An 18,740-nucleotide genomic window follows, 5' to 3' on the forward strand; every position below is an offset into this window, starting at 1 on the left:
TTAATGCTATCTGACCAGCCAGAGTGCCTTTGGCTGACCTTTGCCATGGAACTGCTCGCTCTGACCTTGACTGGTGTGCTCGTACTTATGTGGAAACTATTGGGATCTTCACAGATTCCTGAAAGATCAACTTCACAGATTGAAGAATCACCTTGTGCTACTCATTGGCCTCAAATGCGTGTATTGACAAATCCTTTCCCAGTTCTTCAGTGACAAAAGAGTTCTGTTCATTCTCTGGTGTCCAAAGTGAAAGCACCTTGTTGTGGCAGGACAGCTGCAATTATTATCCACCAACCTTGGACACACATCCACAGGATCTGGATTATTCCCTGGGGGATTTAAGGAGTAAAATATGTGGGGACAGTTTATCTCTTTCTTTCAGTCTCTCAAGGATAAGTGACCTGACCCCTCAGCAGCTGTGCTGCTTCAAGATGTGTCACCCAGAGAAATTCCATGAACCACCCATATTTCTCACTACTGTGAAGTTCATGTCAGTCTGAACAGTAATTGAATGAGCATTTAAGAACATTTGTGACTGCTTTCTTTCAACTGTGTGTCAGGGAGCTGCAGCAGATGCTTCAGTTAGAAGATTCCTGTATGAACAGAGCAGGTCTCAGCCAGAGATGGAATACCTCTAGAACAATATATGTCAAAGAATTTTAGTTCTTATAGGCAAATAATCTTTCTTTGGTAACTGGGAGTCATGTCAAATGGAAAAAAAGTATGGAAAGCAACTAGACTTACTTTGTAACCATTTCATGCTCTTATTAAGTATTTTTCAAGGTAGTGTAGAAGTGTAAAAATGCATTTTAATTTATTTTTTTATATTTATTTAATTTATTCATGCTAAAGTCCTTCACGAACTCCAAAACTCTGGGATATTTACAGTTGAGAGAATAACACATTGCTGGGTCTCTTACTAGGATACTGTGTACTGCTTTTGATGCCAGAACTTTTTTTAAATATTAGATTATTAGGAACAGTTAGCAGAGAGTCACAGGAATTATTTCAGAGCAAAAAGAAAATGAGTTACAAAATAATAAACATAGAGTGCCCATTTTAGCTTATGCATAAGGTGCCTAGATTACAGAGTAAACATACCTTCAGTGGCAGAAATGACAAATAAAAAGGGCTTATTAATTCTTGTACCTTTCACCACTGTATTGATGTCTTAATTTGTCTGATGGTAGTCTCCAGATCAAAAATAGGCATCTAGGGGCACAGAAAGGAGCACATGCCCTGTGAAGGTGATCTTCTCCTAGTCAGCTTGTTCCAACTGGTATTGGTAACTCTCCCTCTCTTAACATCTTGAAATCAAGGCAGGATACTTTTATGAAAAGTCAGCTTCAGTAAAATAAAGTTATGAGGCTCACTGTGAAGGTAACTGGGAGATATCCTGTGTTACTAGAGCAGTAGATAGTAGACACAACTGGTCTTATTTTGGTTCTCTGACTCATTTCCCATGTGATACTGTAAAATAACAGGGTCACGTTGAACAGCATGCATCTGCTTAACAGCAGGAAAAGGAGGGATGAATGTAGTTTGTTTCTTTTTTGTTGTTTCATCATAATCTCTATTTCCAAGTTTCCATTAACTACAAGTAAAGACCAAATGTTTTGTTGCAATGATCAGATATTAAAAAATTCTTAGAGCGTCTTCCTACTTTCTTCCAGGCTGTGGGATATCGAGTGTGGGGCATGTTTACGAGTACTGGAAGGCCATGAAGAGTTGGTGAGATGCATACGCTTTGATAACAAGAGGATAGTCAGTGGGGCATATGATGGGTGAGGCTGTCAGTGCAGTCAATACCTTGTATCTTCCTGTCTGTCTCAGTGTCTCACATCCCACTTTGCTGTATCTTCCTTCTAAATATTGGACTCCTTGTCTGTCATACCAAGAGAACATTTTCATGTCCAGTAAATCGGGGCCATGCTATAAAGTGTACCTTTCTTTCATCTTTTGAAATAAGTCAGTGTGATTTGATGTGTGTGGTCCAGTTCTTTAGCTTGTAAGAATATCTGACTGACTTTAACCCAAAACCTCTTCTAGCTGAACCATTGGTAAGAACAATCTTTCCCATCTGTGGTTGTCTTCTGGACCATTTGCCATTACTGACTAGGTGTGTGCACTCCCACATGTTCCTGTTAGTTATTGCCACCTGCTTTTTAAATCATTTACTTTGTTGACAGCGTATTTTTTTCTCCCGTTAAGCTCTATAAGCTTTACAAAGAGGAAATGCAAGAACCAGATCTCAAGAGCAGAAGGATTCCTGTAATTTTCCTTGAAGTGGTGTATTTGCTAAGCTGTACTAACAGTTAATTTTTTTTCTGTGAGCACTTGCTCTTTTCTCTTTAACAGAGCCATGGTGTTTGTCTATTTTTTCACTACCAGGAAAATTAAAGTATGGGATCTTGTGGCTGCTTTGGACCCCCGTGCTCCAGCAGGGACCCTCTGCTTGCGAACCCTTGTGGTAAGAGCTTTTGGTAGGGGTGATAGAGGGGGCAGAAAAAGATGCTTGATCAGGGCTGTCTTGAGCCATGAAGTGTCAAGTGAGTTGAGCCCCAGTCTGCAGGAGCTAGAAATCCTTTCTAGGCATCTGGCTTCTTTGGGTGTCCAGCTTTTTTTTTTTTAATATTGCAAGCTACAAAATATTAAAAATTAGAACTTGTGGAGGTTTCATTCACTTTGCAACAGTTTTGTTCTGTGATTTGAAGTTAATAACTAAATCAATTTTTGAAACTTGTCCTTCTTGGAATCCAAGTGCCAGTGGGTTTATTTTAACCTGTGTTTACCTAATGACATAGTATGTTGTCTGAACTGTTGACATGAAATTTCTTAAAGAAAAGCGGTGCATTCCAAATTTGAGGAACAAGAACAAAAACACCTTTGGGATTGCTTTTAACTGGCTTTTGGGTGTTTAAGGAAAGAGAAGGTTATCCTTAAACAGGAACTGCTACTTTCATGCTGTCCATTGATACTTAGTGCAGGTCTGATGATGGTGTGGTTATGCTATCATTGTGTGAGCATTAGCAGCATTCAGTCATGCTTAACAGTGGCTCTGCACTGGTCTTAGAATAATATGGGAAGGTTGTGAGAAAAATGCCAGTACAGCCAAGGCCATGGGATAGTTCCTAGAAGTTTTCCTCCATCACATTCCCCCCCAAAAGCTTGCACGGTTGCTACTCTGACAGCACTTGCTCTGGCAATAAAGGAAGGTTTCAGTCTAGTACCAAATTCTCATTGAAAAAGAAGTATTAAATATATTTATCTTTTAGATAAGAAATATTTGAGCAGTTGATATATTTTAGACATTGTCCTACTGTGGCATGTGACTCTGTGTAGTCTGTGCTCTAAACCAAGATCATACCAAGGCATTCTGATTCTCTAAAAGCGTAGTTGCATCTCACCGGTTGAGCTGCACTAGCTCACTTTCTGCACACTCATCAACCACCTGAGCTGCTACTGTTGCTGTAGATCTTGTGGAAGTATTTTACTTCACATTTGGTGCAGACTGTGAGGGTTACTGTGACTCAGCTGACAGGCAGTAGATCATTAAGCCATGCTAACTCTTTTCCAATCATTTATTTGGACCGTAAGCTGCAGAGTAAGAGTCTGAGAGAGCCTTGGATGCCTGCAGGTACTGTGTTGAAAAACCTTCTTGTTAGCCAAATAGAACTGCAAATAGTTTCATGGCTGAAATCCAGAAAAAACCTTTGTCATCAGCTACCCAGTTGCAAACTATAGAACAACTCTGTGCTCATGAGCGCGTATCCTGAGAGGCTAAGACTTCAGCTTGGTATTTTAGCAGTGCTGCTGCTCCAGCCTGAGACAAATGTGTGCCTAGTAACCTGTAGACTTAATTTAACTGGTGCGATTTCCTCTGCATTTTCCAGCAGTGGACAGCCAAAGTGCCCCAGCTAATTATATTATAAATCAGAAGCGGTGGGATGGAAACACTATAGGAATCTCAATACATGGATACTCATAAATCCCTGTTTGATAGTGATGGAGGGGGCCAGAAGACGGGGGGCAGAGGAGGCTGTTGTGGTGCTTTTAGGACTTTTCATGTTCATGACAACAGGGCGTCCTTATACCTGCTTACCCATGGTTTGTTTGGTTTTTTTTCTCTTCCCTCGGCCTCCAAAATTAAACCTGGCTGCACAATGAACATCGTGAGTCTCCTGCTGCTTGTGTTCAATTTTCAAACAGTAGGAGGAAAGTGCACAGATAACAAATGCTCGCTGCATGCCAGGTCCCTTCCAGTTCTGTCTTCCGTTAGCTGGAACAGTGGCCACATGAATTTGACAGAAGCTTTCCAGGCACAGCATAAGCACACAGTTCAGTTTTCCTTACAAGGCTGAGGTCCTTGTGGCCTCAACTCGGGGTGTGCAGTCTGCTTGTTGCCACTGCAACAGCAAAGGGGTGGGTGTTGTGTGGAACTTCTAGGGCAGCCTTACTCAGCCTGCAGTGACTGGGAGTAAAAAGGGAGTTTTGGAAACAGGCTTTGGAAGTACCTCTCTCTCTTTCTCTCTCGGTGTCTTTGTGAGCAGTCCCTCAGTGAATCTGACTGCCATAGTGATATTTTTTAGCAAGAACTTCACTTACTTCACTGCTACAACACAGACTCCGGAAAAACATTTCTCTTTGGAATAGGTGGGATGGTAGAAACTCATAAGGTGTTTTTAAGACAAACTTGAGTTAGAATATCAGAAAGGCCAATGGCTGGACCTTTTTTAAAATTTATCTTAAAAAACAGAATCTGACTTCTATGTGTGTGTGTATTTTCAGTTAATTTGAATTTTAAAATGCAGTTTCACTTTAAATTGTGCTTTGCAAACTGAGCTGTATTTTTGTAGTCCTCTGCCATAAGACAGGGGCTTCTCGTTTAGTAGCTAACAATTCTCTTTTGTCTAAATATTTGAGAAACCTGTATTTTCAGTACTAAAATATTTTAAAGCATGTTTTTTTCATGACCCTTTACAACATGTGAGCACTAAAGAGAAATACGTATTAACAGAAGAGAGAGGGCTCACTCTACTTGCATGGTTTCTGTTCCCTTCTGACCAAGGAGGCCACTGCTCACTCTTGCAGCAGTGTAAGCACCAGGAAAAAATAGGCAACACAAAGGGGAAAGCATAGTGGATTTGTGATATCCAGGATCTTGCTGTTACCTCCTGTTAATTACAGTCTGAACTCTTGCCAAATCGTCATGCCATTTCCACTCAGCCTCAGAGCAGAATGCAAACTGCCTATAAAGAATGCCCTTTCTAGTTCATCTTTTTAGAACTGCTTAAGAGGAATTATTACTGTGTCACTGGAATTTACAACAAGCTCCTTAATGTCCTCCAGTATTAAGCTCTTTCCTCTTCAGCAGTGGCAATGTTGCCAAGTCTTCGGTGCAAAGTTCTCATCTCTTCCCCTGTAACCTAATGCATCTAGGAATGCTCAGAGTTTCACCATGGAACAAGGAAGAAGTGCTCCTATCAGCCTCACCAGCCTGAATTGTGTGGTGGAGGGAGCTTGATTTGTTCTGCATAGTACATGTCCAATATTGGTATTTAAGGAGTAACAAAATAACTGTAATGTAGAATTCCTGCGAGCCAAGTACTTAAATATGGCAAACCCTTTTCACTGAAAGAGGGCTTAATTTGTGCTATGTGATTGTGATGCACAAGTGTGTCATGTGGGGTTTATTGAGAAATGAGTGTGACACTAGAATCCAAGCCCAAGTTCATCTTCCCTTCTCCATTCTGAGTGCCAGCAAGTTTTTGAAGTAACGTGCTGTGTCTCCTCCTTGCATTCAGGAGCATTCTGGAAGAGTCTTTCGACTTCAGTTTGACGAGTTCCAGATTGTCAGCAGCTCACACGATGACACCATCCTCATCTGGGATTTTCTGAATGACCCAGCTGCCCAAGCAGAATCCACTCGTTCCCCATCCAGAACATACACCTACATCTCAAGATAAATAACACTACACTGTACCTCACACTCGCACAGGTAAAAAAATAATAATAAAAAAATAATTTTAAAAAGAGTCTGAAAGGTGACACTGGATGTGGTGTGAGCATGCTGCTTAAATAGCTAGCTGGATCTAGCAATATTTCTTATCTTGATTGGACAGTAATTACAGTGTCCTGTAAAAGGACAGGAATAGTTTTGATACCTTAGAATGGGGGCTTTATTTTAGGATTTGTGGCATGTGGTGCCTGTGAGTTGCCCTGAAGAAATCCTCCTCCTCTGTCCATCATCATCAATAATTAAATCAGCTATCGCTGCTATCCAGAAGGAAAAGGGTTTCTGCAGAGCGAGTAGAGCAGCTGCTGCCTGACAAGGGGATGCAGATGGCCTGACCCTGGGCAGTTGTCACTAGGCAGGAGGGTTTTGCCAAGAAGTGCCAGCTTTATTCCCTCCCTCTGAAGTGGCGACCATTCTTCTCACTCTGCAGCAAGCTGATTCAAGAGAACAGTTTGGCTGTGGGAAGAGACACGGAGGCACGAGCCCAGGCAAATTAAATGGAGACGCATCAATGTGCAATATCGTTTACTGATAGGGCTTAGACCTCATTTTCTCTTGCACAGCATGGATGTTAAATTATTTATGTCAGAGCCTGGCTGGTTTGCTCATCACCTTACCTTTTTGTCTTGGCCGACACAGTGTGGGGAAGACATAGTGTTTCCTATATCTGGGTCAGTTGTAGAGTGAATTTGATGTATATGAGTGGAGTGGGATAGCATGATTGTCCACTTTGCTGTGTACATGCACCATTACTGTTAGAAGCTTGAAAAAAATGGCAGAAGAGCTGACAGGCTTCTGCAGAGGGGTGTCCACAGAGACATTTTCCCATGAAAATGCTCTGTCATGGGGTATCCTGTTTGATTGGTAAATATATAATGATGTTCCAGAGCTGCCAGATCAGCCATCTTGATTTTCTCAAACACTCTGGTCAATCAAATTTTCTTTTAAATCATTAAAAGGTTTAGTACGAATGGGGTTTGTTTGGTTTGTTCTGTTTTTTCTTCCCAGGACTCATTTAAGCTGCAGTATTTAAATTATCTGCCAATGCCAGGACAAAGAACTATCCACGTAACCAATACTTGCTGAAGAGAGAGGCTCTCAGACTTGTTTCTGGAACAAAGTTGGCATGCGGTTGATCTCAGACAGGGTCTACTCAGCGCGGCTGACTGCTAAAGTGCTGCTATATCAGAAGATGACTTTTATCTTTCATGAACAGTTAACATTTTTAAACCTTCCCATCCCTTTTCTCCCTTGTTCCCCTCTTCCTGTTCACTCCTCTTCCCTTTACCCTGTTTGGTTCCCTTCCAAACCCAGTCACAGATGTCCTATGAAGATATTTAAGATGTTGCCAGAATGTGTTGCTTTGCTGTTAAGCAGAAGACTTATAGCCACACTGCACCCTGCTGAGAGAGTCACTTCAGGGTGGGTGGGAAGGAGGCTGCTACTCTCAGACAGAAATCAATATCCATCTCTAGGCCTTTGAGAAAGCATTCACCTCTGGAGAGTAACAGAAATACTTACAACAGCCAGACCAGCCCTGCCCCCCCATCCCCAACTTCCCTGTGGCTTTTGGCTGTTCTGACTGCAGAGCTATTTTTTGTGGAGAGAGGACCCTTGAAATTTGACTGTTATGAGCCAAATCCATCTCTTTCCTATCCTGCCTGCTCTGCTAACCCTTTGGAAGCTGAATATGTATTGTAGTCTCCCTTAACATCTGCTTGGCTGGGGAATACTAGTCAATGGAAAGTTAAATTCTCTTCTGCCAAAGTCCCAAGCCTGATGGACTGGGGCTGAGATCCTGTCCAGCCCCACCCCAGGTGAAATGTTGGCCCAGGGCAGTATTTCACTAGCAAAGGGATTGTCTGTACCATCTTCCTCCTGCTGTTCTCCCTGAAGGCAGCGTGCTGCTGTTGGCTTACAGATCATTCTGTAAATTGAAGGAAGTTTGAGGCTGCAGTGAGGAGGAAAGCTGGACATTGCTCCTTTCTTTCCATTCCTTCTCCCTTCAGAAAGGCTGTAGCTGTATTCTTGTCAAGAGAACTGCTAAAAACCATGTGGAGCTCTCAAGATCGAGCCATGCTAGAGTGGAGACACAACACAAACACTCTGACCATGACAATAAGATTTTGTCCACGTGAGCACCAGTGGGGCTCTGTCCTCTGGTGATGGCAGATGGGTGAAATGAGTATGGCCATGAGTACAGTCAGTGCAGTTAGCAGTGGCTCCAGGCCAGTTCTGCAGCATTTCTGGGGCTGGCCTTGCTAGAAAGCCTTTGGGGGGAGAACCTTTGGTGTGCTTCTCTAACCTACATGCATGCTGCATTGCAGTTTAGGGACACTGGCTGATTAGTCCCTTTGCTCATAGCTGAGCTGGATCTTTGCTTTCTAGCTGAGGCTTTTGCAAATTGCCATTGTTTAGAAAATAAAAATAGCCCTGAAGAGAAGGGACATGAGAAACAATTCAGCATGTCTCTGAACTAGATAGAGCGGTCTGGGGGAAAACAACTGTTTTCACAGAGATGGAAGGAATTGCAGCAGACCTGCATTTGGATCAGGAAAGACTGTGTATAGCATTCCCTGGCTATTCTGGTTTTAGGCCCAGGTCTTCCACTGTAGGTCTTGAATAACCCCCACTGCGTTAGTGAGGAGTTGCTCCAAACCCACAGTAGGAAATCAGGGCCCTTGCTCTCTGGGGTGGAGGGGTTTTAAACAGGCTTTGTTGAAACACTCTGAACTTGGAGCTTGGCAGATGGGAAGTTTTTTTTAAGCTGTTCTCATCAACTTCACTTTGCTGGGGAAGCAGTTGCGTTGTTTCTAATTGCTTGGGATGCGCTTTTTCCACCAATGAAATTTTGCAAGGAGCTGGGCCAAGAGTCCCCAAAGAGCAGTCCAGAGAGCTTAAATCATTTTGGTGACAGCTAAGACAGACAAGAAGGTGACAGAGTTATGGAGAAAGGGAAGGCTGGTGCCTGGGGAGTACCTAGTGCAGTTCCTGAAGCATGTGGGCAGCGGTGTTGAGCACTCAGATCCCTGTATTTGCATTGAGCCTGGAGACTACATCATTTCTAAAGAGTGTCTCAGAACATGTGGTGACACTCCTGTTTTCTGTTTGAACTGTTACTGTAAAAGAGTCAAACAGGTTAACAACTCTGTTCAGGTAACACTGACAGCGTGACCTACCTCTGCAGAGTCATAAAAATTCTGAGTCACAATGTTCATCCACAACTAATTTTGGTACTACTTTTAAGTCTGGGAAGGATGTTTGGGATTTCAGGCAGCTCTACATATCAAGCATACTGCACTCCCAAAGGCAAAGTGGCAAAGGAGCAGACAGAATCAAAGTTTACATCTCAAACTTTGCTGAGTTGAAGTTCTGAGTCTTACTCTTAATGTTATTTGAATACTGTTCCTCTAAGTTCAGTTATTACAAGATCTGCAGCATGGTTGCATATCAGCAGGATTTTATATGACCTTGACTGCACATCTAATTGTTATTTTCCTCAGTTTGGTCATCCTCTGTCTTTTACATTTAGGTTATTGTAGAAAGCAATTATCCGTTACTCCAGCCTCCAAAGGCTGCAGAACTTCCTAATGTTTTAATTGCATCTTTGTGGGCGATACCTGGAAGGGTGCATTTTAGTTTGCTAGTTGAGAGAATCTGGGAGAACTGGAAGACTGGCTGGCCAAACACAGAGACAACACCATTGCAGATTGTCCTTGGTTGTTATAACCCTGCTGCTCCACGCTGCTATTCTGTAACTTCTAAGCACTGTTTGGTCTTCAAGTGGTACCGTAGTTTGCGTTCTGCTGTATAGAGCTGTTAAAGGTACAATTAGTGAGCAACAGCTGAAATCCATTTTTGGCACATGGTAAGAACAGCGTCTTACTCTCAAGAAGGGACTGTGTCTGGATACTTCATACAGAACCACAGAAGGGTGAGGATTCCTACCCCACTCCCCGAGTTGTACAAATTTTCTGATAGCTAAGAAGGAAACTGAAGTTAACTGATTTAACTTGAACTTGAAACTGCCACAGCCTGACATTTGGTGGTGTTTATTGTGCACACAGGGAGGAGCAATCTGGTAAGTAGATCTCCCAATGTCAGAATAAAGTGGCTTTTTCAAACTTCCCCTGCTTAGGATATGTGTGTGTGTGTGTGTGCGCGCGCGCACAAGAGTGCATGTGAGAGAGAGATTTTAGCATGAACTGGATGGATAATTCCTCAGCCAGGTTGGAGTAATTGCAGAGTTTATAATGAAAAGAACTAGAATGTGCCTGCCAAAAGGAGATGAAAAAGGGCTGGAAGTGTCTGTGGGCTTTACGTGTTGCACATTGCTTTGAAATGAAATGAAATACCTCTGCTGCGTAGAGATCGGCACTTCTCCCGCAAGTAGGAAGCTCACACTAACCTTCCCCCTTGGACATGGGATGGAGAGTACTGGAGGTGTGGGACATTCAGAGCAGGACAATCTTTTATGGCCACACCATCTCCTGCTCGTGACTCCTTTGCAATAGGGCACAGTTTTGCTGCAAATATATCTCATCCTAAGAGGAATACAGCTTGCTTTAAAATATGCAAATAGAAAATGGCATGAAGGAATTTGCAGCGAGAAAACTTCTCCAACTGTCTCCTCTGGAGCAGCTCCCTCTGCTCTCCATTGACATTCAGGGACAGACACATCCGCTGTTGGAACAGAAGGATTCAGGTGACTAGCTGAGAAGTCTGTGATCATCGGAAACATTGAAATGCTTTACCCTTGTTTCTAAACTGGAAGCTGGCTTGGACCACCACGCTCTAGCTACCCGCCTCCTGCTCCAAAGGATCCTCTTTTATTTTTCTTAAATTTTTTTTGGACACTGAAAAAGCTGGAGAGTATCATGTACATTTCTCCACTCCAAGGTATATGTTTTCTGCCCCTGCCACGTGTTCCTTTCTCAGTCTGAGCAGAGCTCCAGGCTTGGTTCTGAATTTCTTGGCATCCTAGCTCCAGTGGGAAGCATATCTCCAGGTTGGGCTCTTTACCTAACTTTGTTAGCTTCCTTTTACATTTAGATCAGTCTTTTGTGGCTGATGATTCCTAAATTCGCTTGCGGGGGGGAATATTTGTGTTTGAGAAATCACAAATACTAGCAGCTCTTCCTAGCTAGAGAAGCAGATGAGGAGCTACCAGCCTTCCTACTTCAGGCTTGCTCTCAATTGTGGGAGGAAAGGGAGGAGACAACTCAAATGGTTGAAAGCTAGGAGGGGGTGCAGGGATGGAGATGGATCTCTGCAGAACTGAGGACAATAGGTCTCTTAGCTTGTGTAGTTAAATCAGAAGAATAGAGGTTTTCTAAGGGAATATCAAGAGTCATCAGGAGGTAATCAAATAAGGCCTCCAACTGTTGAACTTGGCAGTTGATGTCCCTTTTAGGTTGTGCTGGGGACGTGAGGAGAAAGGGATGGTCTAAACTACACTTGCCAAGAGAAGAAAACTCTGCCAGGGTCTCCAAGTGGCATGCATGATGCATCTGACATGCTGAGTCTTGCCCTACTGTTGTTACCCCCGAATCAATAAGCAGCAGAAGGAGGTGGGGAACAGCAAGTGACCCAGTTGTCCCCAGAAGAGATCTCCATATGAAATACCTCCATCCTCCTGCTGGCAAGTCCCTACTGGATTGATTGGCATGAGGGGGCCACAGTCTTTCTGTCACCAGTTTTAATTCAGAGACTCACAGAAGCAGCAGGTCCCTTGGGTGCATTCCTTCTCCACAGCCCCGGGAGGGTTGAGGAGAAGGAGGCTGAGGCTGAGCCTTTGGCTTCCCCTCCTTTCCCCCTCCCCCTTTTTTTTTTTTTTTTTTTTTTTTTAAGTGAGGTGTAGCCAAACTACTGGCATATTCCCCAAACAGCTCTCCCAGGGTGAGCCTTGGCACACTGCCAGAATAAATTGTCCTTTGTCTTGTCAGAAAACCCTTCCTGTGACTTTGTACTTGTTCCCAAAGAGCTTCCACATTTGTTGTCCAGTGGATATTGCATGGGGAGTTGGCAACGCTGGTTAATCCTTAGCGATGTTAGGCTGATATTCTCAAAATCAAGGGATGCTGATGTACATGGATGTACAACAGACCCTTTAGATATTATATCCAACTCCTAAATAGGTCCCTTTTTAATAGCCTGTCACCCTAAAAGATATCCTGATAGCTCAAGCAGGAGCCAAGTGCAGCTGTGGCCAGAAAATCAACATGAAATACCAGTCTTCATCACAGAGCAGCTCTGCTCATACCTGTGTGATGAATAACCATTTGTTGCCTTTACAGGCAAAGTGTTTTAATCTACTGGTGCTCAAGTACTGGTTTATGTATGAGCAAATCTCCACGTGCAGGAGAAAGGCAGGCCAGCCTGTCCTGGGCTATTTGCAGGGGCTTTTACAAGGAGCAACTGTGAGAATTTTGGGGCAATTCAATGTGAAAATCTGGAGCTGCTTTTGAGTGTAAAACTTTGCTTTCAGCTATTTTGTCTTTATCATGCAAGGCACTGCAGGGTTCAGCCTAGCCACAGTTTTAGCATGGCAGAAAAATAACGTGGACCTCAGCAAAGTGTAACAGATCCTGTTTCTCCCAGTCATTTCACATCACTACGTTTAGGAGAGCTGTGTGCCTGCCAGGCCAGCCTATGCTGCATCACTCCTGCCTGCTCAGGCTGAGGTGGATGTGGGTATGGGAGAGGTGAGAAAGAACATGGTTTCTCCAGAGTTTTCTGTTTGTTACTCTGCTATATTTGTTATCTGGATTCTTAAGTAATGAGTGCTTTGAATTTTGTGATTATGTTACGGTGATGTGTAGTTAATGTACTAATGTTCACTTGAGCTAGGATCATGGTAACTGTGTTGTTTTGGTTTTTTTTTTTTTAACTGTTCAGAAAATAACTTAAGTACAAATACAAAGATTAAGCTGTGAACCTCTCCTGTTTTCCTTTTGGGGTGAAGGATGCTGCCTGTGTCTTCCTCAAGCCCCATGTATGAGAGTCACACTCTTGCCACATGTGCACTGTACACGACATTTGCAGTGTGAACACCTGGAAGTGCTGTGGTCATGAGGTGGACAGCTTTGCCCCAAGGCCTGGGTAGATGCAGCTACACAGGACACGCAGAGTCTGTGGTAGCCAGTCCCACCTCAGAGCTGTCACTCATTGATGAATGCAGCATAAAAAGACTGCTCTGGCACTCAGAAAAAACACTTTTTCCTAAAACCACAGCATACTTTTTAATTAACAAACTTTCCATTCATAGCTGGTGGCCTCTGGTTGGGGCAAATGAGTCCGCCCTGTAAGCCAGAGAATGGATGTGACTGACACGGAAGAGCTGGAGCCATCCTGCCCATTAAAAAAGTCGGGGGGAGAAGCTATAAAGATTTTGTGTTTTTCTGGGTACTGTTGCAAGATCCTGGTAGGAGAAGAACAAATTTGTTTTATAAGCTAATCAGAATCCTGCTGTTCAATAATGAGTGAGTAATTGACATATCGCAGCACCACCACGCAGCTCCATAGCTGGGGATGCTGTCATGCTTACGGCTCGCCCGAATTTTAACGCCAGCACCCTTGCCCTCAGAATACCTTTCTCTTAAAAACGCTCCTTGGATAGCAGCCTTGGATCTTTCCATTTTGCTTAACAGCCCCTTTTAAAACAAAGGCCACCGCAGTTTTAAGATCCTGACTCCTGGGGTGGTCAGAAAACAAACAAACCCCGCGCTCCTACCATCTCTCTCCCTGCTGGCTCCATTCTTGGGAGCCAGCGGGGGACTGGAAATTGCAAAGGCTCCTGCTTTTCTGAAGCGCTGGGAGCAGGATTCCTGTCACTTCCAATCCCTGTCTCTCCTTGTGACAGGGTTTCCAGCAGCCGTGTGCTTTGTTTGGCAAGGGTTTGGGTTTTTTTATGTGTATCTATAGATAATTACACTGCTTTAACCTTTTCTGTTCCCTCCCTGCACTTTCCTCCCATCGGATAATAGATTTAGAAGAGGAATTGCAGTGACAGACTTCATCCATCGTTTCAGATCAGTCTGTAATGCAGGATGTAGCTTGACTTAACCTGTGACTGCCAGGACACACAAATGAGAAACAGTCCCAGGTCTCTGTGTGTGCTCAAACAACACACATACCATGCTGCCCTACGTGAAACAGGTTCTCCTTGTGGGTTATTTCTAGCTGTTCCTTAGCTAGTCCTTCCCTTTCTTCTTGATATTTAAATATGAGGATCAAAGTATTTATTCCAGATTTCTAGGATTGGGACAGTGCTGTGCTGCAGGGCATGGGCTCAAAAACTTCTCCCAGGAATTCTGGTGTCATATCCAAAAACTCAAGTACTAAAGAGAGTCTTCCAGAAAGAAAAGCAATCTCAATTGTAAATTTCCACTGGAATAGAATGAACACCAGACAGCTTATCTTAAATAGATTCAGTGGTTAATTACCCTTCCTGTTTAAAAATGTGTGCCTTATTTCCACTTCAAATGAAGGAGGAAAGTAATGTTTAGCATAGCTTCAAATTAACAGCATTTGATCAACCTACAGCTCTAAAATGAAATCTTCTGGTGGGACTTTTTTTAATTACAGTATATACACGCTGTCAAGAGTATAGTAAGGTAGGTTGTGGAAAGGGGAAATTGGCCAGTTTAGACTTGCTAGGCTAGAATTAATGTAATTCTTACAAAAAAATGAAGGATGAATTCAGCAGTTGGGTGGTGCTGCGTCGGTTTGAGGAGGGCTCGGATGGCGAGCTCTCAGCAGAGGAGGCAGCGTGGCCAGGGACACAAAAGCCCTGAGCAGATAGACATGCTCTGGTGCTGCCATGGCTTTCTGTGGGCGAGCTGTCCCCCTGTCCTGGCAGACCCCAGGGTATGGGTTGTGCCTGGCTCTGGCAGTGTCCTCACCATGCGTGGTGGAGCTCCCCCAGTGCAATGGCAGATCTGTCAGTGCCCAGGAGGGTGTGGAAGTGATTCGTGTTTGGTGGGAATAAGATGCCACTCCTGGCCTTGAGAGCCTGGTGCTCTGTCTGTATATCTGTGCCTGCTGAAGATTCCTCTTTTCCAAGTGCTCAAGTAGCTTCACAGCCCATGCACACCCTGCACAGAACACTGTCCCAGGAGGAAAGCAACTGAGCTGCTGGAGGAAGAGACTAGCAGAGGAAAATAAGATCCTGCTTCTGCTGACTATTCCATGCAAATCTAACGTAGCCCACTAACAGGCTGCAGAATTCTGAGGTCTCAGCCTGTCCTCTTTGCTGGCTGATCCTTCCTTGGTGAGAACAGCTGAGGACATCTGATGGACAGGGATGTGATGCTCTTCTAGCAAGCTCCCGCAGTGCCTGTGTGTGAGTACCAGCCACTTTGTTTTGCCCTAAGAGAGCTTGAACACACATTCATTATATCCCCAAGGGATAGCCTTTGTTTCTCTTCAGTGTTACCTTCCCATCCTGAGCTTCCTCTCCCAAGTGCTTTGCTGACGTGCACCTGGCTGGTAGGAGCAGCTAGGAATCTCCAAACTGGCAGAGAGGTTGCTGAGCTGTGGGGCTGATCTGCTGGGGACCACTGAAGTTGGATGAAGAATATGACCAGGAAAAACTGGGCTGTACAGGTAACCAGCCTTCCTGCAGCTGGAGAATGGAGTCAGATGGGCCTTCCAGTGCAAGAAGGCAGAGACAGCAGCCTGAGCAGTGCTTTCACTGGGGACACTGCTGAATTTCTTCTGGAGGCCACTGTGGTTTGCAGAAAACTCAAGCCCCTGGTTAACACCACGCAGCTGATGTGTCTAAAACTCCCTGTCCCATGCCCAAAGCACCCTGCTGGCATTTACAAAGGCAGATGAATGAAGGTTTCTCCTCTGAGGGAGCAGCGAGACGGGGAGGCTGCTGGACCGTCTCCTTTTCTGCTGTGTCAACTCTGAAAGGGCAGCACTGGCAAACTGCTCTGACCTTTCCAGCTGTGGTGATGTCTGCGAGTGGCTCTGCCTGCTGCGCCCGTGCTGACGAGTTCCCTCTCCTCCAGTGCAGAGAAAGGGGTCGGTGGCTGCTAAGCAATGCATCTTTTCACCTACATTTATTTGAGCTGCTTAATGCTTCCTCATGGACTTTGTTCTAGTTTGGACTAGATGGTGCTGGGCAAACACCAAGAGGCAGCACTGAAGACCGTGACCTCTCCAAGGGATTTCCAGCTCATCCTGGAGAACGGGATGGACTCTCCCAGTACATCTTCCCCACTTATGCATTCCCCAGTCCTGCAGAAAACTAAATGCCACTTTTTTTGTGAGTGTTTTATGTCTTTGGTGTGGGGTCTCGCATGGCTTCCTCATGGCTGCCAGTGCCTGGCCCTGGGGAGTTGGGCAGGGGGGCGGGAGGCACCAGGCACTCTGCCATTACAGCAAGGCTGGCTCTGTCCTTCCCCTCCACACAAGCTCCTTGGGTCAGGCTGGATCCTGCCTCTGCCCACACCGTGGGCAGCTTGGCTCTGCTGGAACCCTGCACAGCACCACGCCATCAGCTCAGGGGAAGCCCTCAGGAGAGCACAGGGCTCCCAACAGCATCTCCATCCTCCTGCCCTTGGCAAATGCCATCACTCTGTGCAGGATGTGTGCTGGGACCAGCTTTTCTTCCTGCTCTGCCTCTCTCTGTCCTCGTGGGTTTCTTTGGGTGCCCCAGGCACTATGTGTGTGTGATGCTTCAAGGGGAGGAGGCATGTGAGAGTCCCACGACATGGAGTGCTGAGATGGGGACAGCCCCAGTGCTTCCTCTGGGGACTGGGGCAGCAGCAAGGCAAGAGTGGGACAGGAGCTCCCAGGAGTGATGGTGGGAGGGGATGAGGGTGGTTTGTGGGCTCACAGCTGCTTTCCCAGCCAAGGGCAGTGTTTTAGCCAGGGAGCCCTTGCAGGGAGGCAGGGAAGTAACAAGGATGCCTGTAAATTGTGGAGATGAGCTCCCTCACAGCACGGAGCAGCGGATGTTTCTCACTGACACTCGTCCCTGTCTTACCATGTGCCACCATCACCAGGTCAGGTCACAGGAGTATCTCCAATTAACCCAGCTCCCTGGTGGCCCTTAATTGGCACCCCAGGCTTTCCTTCTCCTCCTCCTCCTCCCTCCCTCAGCACCTTTTTCTCACATCTTCTTCTAACCCTCTGCTCCCAGCATCCCTGTCACTGCTGGGAACCGGTGGCAATAACCCAGATTTATCCCCTAAATCAAGGCAGTGGTCACCCCCTGGCTTGGAGCACCACCCTGAGGATGTCCCTGCTCTGTCCCCAGCATTAGGCTGTGTGGCTGGAGTGGGACTGTGGCTGCAAGACCAAGCACTGGGCTTGGGGGTGGGTTAAGGGCTTCAGTGCAGAGGGACTGGGAGGATCCAGGAGGGTTTTTAGATGGGTTCTTGCTGGGATGGCTCAGGATAGGGGGGATATGGCTACTGTCATTCCCTCCTCTCCCTGAGGCAGAAACCACTGGACTGGACGCATTTAACCCTCCAGGTGCTGGTTGCAGAGACAAGCCATGTACCCAGACGACCAGAGTGGGAGCATGGCTGTGGCACACAGCATGGCCTGGCTTATTGTCCTGTCCCAGGTTTGCTGCTTTGCCCTGAGTTAGCACAGGTCTTGGGGTGAGTCCTGGGGGTGTTTCAGGCTGCTCTGCAACACTGCAAGTGCTTTGGGCATGGCTGGTACCCATGGGCTGCATGTTATCCTCCTGCTGGGTCATCTCCCCCATGGGCATGTCCAATAAATGGATTTTTATCCTGCTGCTCTGGGAATGAAATGGGACCAAACCTCAAGGGATTGTGGGTCCCTGCAGGTTTCTCTCCACTATGACCCTGCCACCAAGGTCTCTGCAGCTGCCCAGCACACCTGCACAAAGGTAAAGTCGATGCCTCGATCGAGATGTGGAGAAACTGAGTCTGAGCAAAACACAGGAGCTCTCGAGCAGGTGCCTGCCCTGGGAAAAGCTGAACGCTGGTGGGCTGGGAAGGGCTTGTGGCTGGGGGAGGTGGCACCGTGCTTTTGGGGAGAGGTAAAGGCTCATGTGGAGGGAGGAGATGGGAGGATGAGGTGCCTGGGCTCTTCCTCACCCAAGACAGCCAGGTTGGGGTCAGGCACAGCAGGCCCAGAGATGCTGGTGCCCACGGGGCTCTCCCAGCTCCGTTCCTCTGCCCCATCTCCGTGGGACCCCTCCTGCGGTGGGGCCAGCCAGCCGCGGCCTGTCCTTTTAAGCCCTTGGAGCTGTTGCCAGCCCTGGCTTAGTGGGGTCTCCATCCTTTCAACTGGCTGTTCAGCAAATTAAGAGCTTGCTATTAGGCTGCTAATTAAAGGCACTTCATTAGCAGCAGGGGAGGCAGCTCCTGGCCGCAACAAAATTGGATTCCTCTGAGCTGCAGTGAGCCCAGTCTCTCCTCTCTGGGGCTGGGGGCTGTGCCCCTCCGTGTCCGAGGAAGGCAGCTGCCCTGAGCCGTGGCTGTGTGGGTACCAGCCCTCGTACCCGGGTCGCAGAGGATGGGGCACATCTGCCCCACAGCTCTGACAGGGTGGGAGAGGGGCCGGGGGTGATGACGGTGCTGGGTGATGCAGGGCTGCCCCTTTGCCCCCAGCCTCGAGGGTGATGCAGGGATGTGACCCTGCTTGTGGTCCTACCCCCGTTTGGAGGGGACTTGCGGGGGTTCTCAATAGTGGCAGAGCATCGCACCTCAGCGGGCAGGGCAACCCGGAGTTACCG

General features: G+C 46.2%; 1 protein-coding gene across 1 annotated transcript in view; it reads left to right on the plus strand.

Annotated features, from left to right (window-relative positions):
- BTRC (beta-transducin repeat containing E3 ubiquitin protein ligase) overlaps positions 1-7,254 on the plus strand; it is a gene marked incomplete at its 5' end in the record, with an annotated part of 68,714 nt that extends 61,460 nt beyond the window's left edge. Inside the window, 4 exons of the mRNA XM_010175778.2 lie at positions 1,674-1,784; positions 2,392-2,470; positions 5,805-5,998; positions 7,025-7,254. Coding sequence (XP_010174080.2) covers positions 1,674-1,784; positions 2,392-2,470; positions 5,805-5,966 — 352 coding nt within the window. The remainder of the gene's footprint in view (positions 1-1,673; positions 1,785-2,391; positions 2,471-5,804; positions 5,999-7,024) is intronic.
- Between the last annotated feature and the right edge of the window lie 11,486 nt (positions 7,255-18,740).

The sequence above is a fragment of the Antrostomus carolinensis genome, unplaced genomic scaffold, assembly GCF_000700745.2.
Source record: "Antrostomus carolinensis isolate BGI_N321 unplaced genomic scaffold, ASM70074v2 scaffold12219, whole genome shotgun sequence".
Classification (NCBI taxonomy): domain Eukaryota; kingdom Metazoa; phylum Chordata; class Aves; order Caprimulgiformes; family Caprimulgidae; genus Antrostomus; species Antrostomus carolinensis.